Source organism: Ananas comosus, linkage group 5 (assembly GCF_001540865.1).
Source record: "Ananas comosus cultivar F153 linkage group 5, ASM154086v1, whole genome shotgun sequence".
Classification (NCBI taxonomy): domain Eukaryota; kingdom Viridiplantae; phylum Streptophyta; class Magnoliopsida; order Poales; family Bromeliaceae; genus Ananas; species Ananas comosus.
Window position 1 is genome coordinate 6365727 of NC_033625.1, and position 6085 is coordinate 6371811.

A 6085-nucleotide genomic window follows, 5' to 3' on the forward strand; every position below is an offset into this window, starting at 1 on the left:
GCTGATGTGACAATTCCGTTAATGTTAACAGTTTTTTTTAACTGTTGGGACGTAATTGTAATAAAATCAAGAGATTAGGGACTCAATTGCAAAAAAAAAAAAAAAAAGTTGGGGACTCAAGTGAAAATTAGTGAGAAGGTTGGGGACTACCGGTGTAATTAACGCTTTCTTTTATCTATATTAGAGGTATTCAACACCACAAATAAATTGAATTACAACGCTTCCTACTGCATCCAACCAGATAAGATACATAAAGTTGTAACTTGCAATGCTGCCCACTATATCCAACCAAACAATATGTATATAGTTTTAACTTGCAATACTTTCTATTACATCCAACCAAACAAAATACATATAGTTGTAACTTGCAACGCCTTCTATTACATCCAACCAAACAAAATACATATAGTTGCAACTTGCAACGCTTTCTATTACATCTAACCAAACAAAATACATGTAATTATAACTGTTGTACTGTTAGTTACGTGCATCTCTAACTATACTATAATTCTAATTACATTAAAAGGGAAGCAACCCTTTAATATAGTATAGAAGTAACTCAAGAAAATCTATTTGATTTGTTATACTTTTAGATGGAGACCCAATTACTATGTTTCAGCCGTTGCGTAAACTAGATGAAGTTGAAAATATAGCAGTTGAAAAAGAAAATATTAAACACGCAAATAATCTTTCCACCAACTCATCTCTTTAATAAAATATAAAGATAAACGCCTACGTCTCTCTTAAATAAAAGAGATAATCTTCTTTCAGCATAATTTCACCGACTATCGGAGTAAGCATGTAGACTAATGAACTAAAGTTAATTTCTTAATCACTTCATATATGTAGACTAATGAAATAAATGTATCCCAAATATAAGCATCCACAATTTCCTTCAAAAGTTTCTTAACCCTTCGAACAACCATCTCCCTTACGACTCTTGGAAAACCACACAACGATTTAAAAACAAAGAAGTTCATCTAGATTCATGTTGACTAGTAATTAACTCAGCCAAGAACTAAGATTTAAAAAAGATTTATGCATAAACTCGACCAAGAAATAGAATTCAAATATCCCAGCCAATTTTGACTCGCCACATTCAAGATCATACCAGCACTTTACACAATCTATAATGAAAAAGCAAAGCTAGATTATAAAAAAAAAGGAAAAGGAAAAGGGTAATCCAATATCGAACATTTTTAGTCCCTTTTATTTTTCAATAGATTTCCCTTTAATTGATGTGAACCATAAAAATTATACCATCCGATTATAAATCAAACCCATTTTAAACAAAACCATTCTCCTTTACACCATCCAACTTAAAAAGACCAGCAATACTCCAGCATAAAAAAAACACAACAAAGGAAAAGGAACAGTAAAATATTAACATTTTCTGATCCACACCATCTGGGAGTGTGGATTTACACTAGTCTAAAAAATTAAAAATTTGAGATAATTGTAATAGGAGCATGCAAAACTAGATTATAAATGAATCGACAGATAATGGTGATTACATTCACTTCAAGTGAAAGATTGAACCACATGCATTTCATATATAGTTTAATAAATCGTCAATGTCGATGGTCCTAGTGAAAAAGGAGATCACCGTAATCAGTTCTATATTTACCATGCATTCAAATTTAATAACCATTCCAATCTTTTTAGCCTGTTTGAGCCAGTGGTAAATGATGCAATTTTCTTATGCAGCAGATTATACATTAATAAAGTTGATGTTACAATACACTAAAGTGTAAGATACAAAATTAATCTCCTAAATTAGTAAGAGGAATAGATTATAACAAGAGGAATAAGAGTTATAATTTTAAATTAAAATATTTTTATCTAATTAATTAACATCAAAATATTAATTTAAAATAATTTAATAAATTAATAAATTTATTAGCTATGAATATTGTCTAAGATAATAAAAATATATTAATTAATTGATTAAATATAAAAAATAATTTAACTTTTTAATTAGTTAGTAAATTATTTTAGTTAGATAACTAGTAAAAAAAATCTTCATTAGATTAATAAAAATATTAATGGTTGATCAATATAATTATTAGTTTATAGATAAACACATTAAATTATTAATAATTAATTAGCTAAATAAGTATAAGTAGTAAATTAATTAATTATTTTATTATTTAAGCAATGGATAATGATTTAAATACATTAATTAGATTAATTAATGATTTAATAACATAATTAAAATTAAAATTTGGACTTTAATTAACCTTGTTCTCACTTGAGAACAAACTTATTCCATGAAAGGATGGAACAACAGTTCCAGACTTATATCTGATTATATTAGCCTATTCCAGAGACCTAATAAATTACTGTTCTCAGGTATAAAAATTTACGTTTGAGAACAAGGGGGTCTAATGACCTATGTACTCCAAAAGTCAACCCTATCATTCAATGCAATCTTTTTTATCTATGGTTAGAAACCACAAACACACACACACAAAAGAAAAATCTTCAACTAATTACAAGTTGACTAGTCATAATTTGCCAATTTTTAAAAGGAAAAAAGATTTAATACAGCACAAACATTGAAGCTATGTGGAACCCAACATCCAATTATACCATCCATTTATGCCCCATCCTATTCTATACCAAACCATCTTCTTCTTCCTCCACCCCTTACACAATCCAACATAAAAAGCAGCAAAAATATGAGAAAAAGAGAGAGAGAGAATAAAAGGGAAACTAAAAAGGAAAAGGATACTATACTGAAATCTTTAATTTATGTTGTCTAATTGTTAACTCAGCTCAGTAATTGGAAAAGAAAAAAGATTTATACAGGGCAAAGTCCACAATTTTTTTTCCAGTAAAAATCCCTCCAATTTATGTTAAACATTCAAATATACTATCCAATTATACCTCAACATCCCATTCTATAGAAAACCATCTTCTTCTTCTTCCTCCATCACCTCTTACACAATCCAAATGAGGGGTAAAAAAAAAAAAGAGAGAAAGGATAAGAAAATGATAAGATACTAAAAATTTAATTTATTTATGTTCTCTATTCTTTATCTCAACCAACTATTGAAAATAAAAGAAAAAAGATTTACACAGTGTAAAGTCCACTTTTTTTTTTCTATTACAAATCACTCTAATTTATGTGGAACCAAACATTCAGAAATACCCATCCAATTATGCTCCAACAATATCCCATTCTAAACCAAACGATCATCTTCTTCTATCAACCCTAACACAATCCAACATAACAAACAGTAAAACTATGAGGAAAAGAAAAGGATATAAGATACTAAATCTTCAATTTATTTCGTGAGCTCAACCATCTATTGAAAAATTGAAGGAAAATAAGATTTATACAGTACAAAGTCCACGCTTTTTTTTTTTTCTTTTAACCATCACAAATCCCTCTAATTTACGTGGAATCGAACATTCAAATATACCATCCAATTCTAGGCACCAAATCCAAAGAGAGGAGGAGCGAAGGATACTAACCTTAAAGGTCGAACTGTTCCATTTGGACGTCCTTGGCCTTGAGGGGGACGTACTCGCCGAGGTAGACCTCAAGGTGGTCGGCGAGGTCGCCGCGGTCGATGCTCTCGTGGTGGTGGGATTTGCACACGAAGTAGACCACGGTTTGGACGACGAGGGCGAAGAGCACGACGGCGCAGAGGAGGCCGAGCATCAGCGCGGCCAAGGCGAACCGCGCCCCCAACCCGCCGACGCGGCCCTTCACCACGAGCTCCCGGAACGCGACCTCGACGCCGACGAAGCAGAGGTTGAGCTTGACGAAGATGGCCGCGGCGGTGCGGAGCTTGCCGCGGATGAGGGCGCGGCTCTTGCGCATGGCGTCGAAGCCCTTGGCGTCCTCGAGGACGGAGACGACGCTGGCGAGGTGCCAGACGACGCTGAGGTAGACGAGGCCGGCGAGGTAGGCGAGGGCGAGGACGAGGGCGGCGGCGGCGGCGACGCCGCCGTCGGGGGGCGCGAGGAAGAAGAGGACGAGGACGAAGAGGGCGAAGGCGAGGGCGTTGTAGGCGACGAGGAGGAGGAAGGCGGAGAGGTAGGTGACCATGAGGCGGCGCCAAACCCTAGGGACGACGGAGAGGACGCGGGGGAGGGAGAGCTCCTTGGCGGAGTACACGGAGGCGACGGAGTAGACCACGGCGGCGGTGGAGAGGAGGGAGAGCGCGAGGAGGGCGACGAGGTAGAGCGCCTTGAAGAGGAGGAGCGCGGCCCAGTCCGAGGCGAGCCGATCGAGGAGGCGCGTCTCCGACGGGGACCCGGGGGGCGCGCGCTCCACGGCGGCGTCGTCGGAGTCGATGGAGGAGAAGAGGATGTGGGAGATGTGGATGTGCGCGAGGAAGAGCACCGAGAGCGGGAGCACCAGGTACAGCGCGATCTTGGAGAAGAGCCCCCGCCATGCGTGGAGGAGCTTTCCAGCCTCCCTGTAGATCCCCACCACCCCCAGGAACTGCAGCTCCTCGGGCTCGCAATCCATGGCCGATCTCGGCGTAGCTTAGCTCGTCGGAGCAGCACGGAGGAGCTCGTCGGCCGCGGAGGAGAGGGGAACTAGGGTTGGATCCTCGATCCGGATTAGGGTTTGGGGATTAGGGTTAGGTTTAGGGTTAGAGATCGAGAGAGAGAAAGAGAGAGAGAGAGAGAGAAATGGAGACGAAGACGAAAATGAGGGGAATAATAAATGGGGGAAAATTGGAAAATTTGGGGGAAGGTGGACTTTGGATTCGCGAGATTGACCCTGGACTTCAGTTTAATTACGGAGACATGCCATTCTCTTGTAATTATTAAATAATTAAATAATTAATTAAAGCTGGGGCCAGGGTTTGTTGTGATGGACCATGGACGATGATGATCATTTGGTTCGATTGCACCATCTTACGTATTTTTTTACTGTTGCGTGGACCTGATCCAATGACCCGACCCGTAAATATATATATATATTTTTTATAAATCTAGCTGTTATTTTAGTTTATTTCAAATGAATAAAAATTTATAAATCATATTTATCAACAAATTTAGAATAAAATTTATATTTTAAAATTTAATTTTGATCCATTATATAATTAAAAATTTTTAATTATTAATTCAAATTTGATATCAAAAATTAAAATTTTCAGGCTAATTTGCATAAAAAAATTCACTTATTTTGGACTTTTCTAAAACCGGACCACCTTTTTCGTTTTTGCTTATTCGGTCTGCTTTTTTAGCAAACTGGCTAAGATACCCTTATACCTTTTTCTCTCTCATCTTTTTTTCTCTCGTTCTTTTTTTTTCTCTTCTTAGAGAGCGGGGAAGACAAAGCGGACTCTCACCCGCACACCCCCACCTTCCTCGCCTCCGACCTCGCCGAGGCCGCGCCGCGACTCTTTTTTTCTTTTTTTTTTCCTCTTAGACTCTTCCTCTACTGTCTCCGACGACGACGCCTCTCTTGCCCTCCTCCACCCTTCTCGTCCTCTCTCTCTCTCCCTCCTCCTCTACCGCCTCCGACGACGATGCATCTTCGCCGTCGCCGTCACCAGCGCCGACGCCGGCGACGACACCGTGGAGGTCACTGCGGCTCTGCAGCCTCTGAGCGGGGGGTTCTCAGCGGTATCGTCGTCGGCGCCGTGGCCGCTGGCAGAGAGGGGTGACCAAAAAAATTATAAAAGAAGCAAGAAAAAAAATAAAAAAAAAATTATAGAACAAGAATGATGAAGATGAAATTGCATCGTTAACTGAAAAAAAAATTATAAGTTGCACTACTTAAGATGTAAACTGCAGCTTTAAGATGAACATTACACTCTTTAAACGAAAATTACACTCTTTGGAAGAGATTTACACTGTTTCTTCTCTTATTGCACTCTTTCAGATGTAAACTGCACCACGAAGATGAAAATTACACTCTTTAAACAAAAGTTGCACTGTTTCTTCTCTTGTTGCACCATTTCTCCTCTTGTTATACTATTTTTTATCTTAAACTGCACCCATTTAAGAGATATTTATATTGTTTCTCCTCTTGTTGCACTATTTTTTCTCTTGTTGCACTACTTCTCCTCTTAAAATATTGTTTCTCCTCTTAAAGGGTGCAGTTTAAAATAAA

The 6085-nt window shown here is 38.1% G+C and overlaps 1 protein-coding gene across 2 annotated transcripts; it reads right to left on the bottom strand.

Moving 5' to 3' along the window:
* LOC109710226 lies at positions 2473-4690 on the bottom strand. Of its 2 annotated transcripts, none has more exons than XM_020232719.1 (2): positions 3481-4690; positions 2473-2648 (listed from the first exon to the last, which is right to left on the bottom strand). In XM_020232719.1, the coding sequence occupies exon 1, from the start codon at positions 4484-4486 to the stop codon at positions 3482-3484; it is 1005 nt and encodes a 334-aa protein (XP_020088308.1). In that variant the 5' UTR covers positions 4487-4690; the 3' UTR covers positions 2473-2648; position 3481. The 2 variants fall into 2 exon arrangements, with proteins under 2 accessions (XP_020088308.1, XP_020088307.1); XM_020232718.1 differs by lacking the exon at positions 2473-2648 and adding an exon at positions 2853-3216 and having other exon boundaries at positions 3481-4689.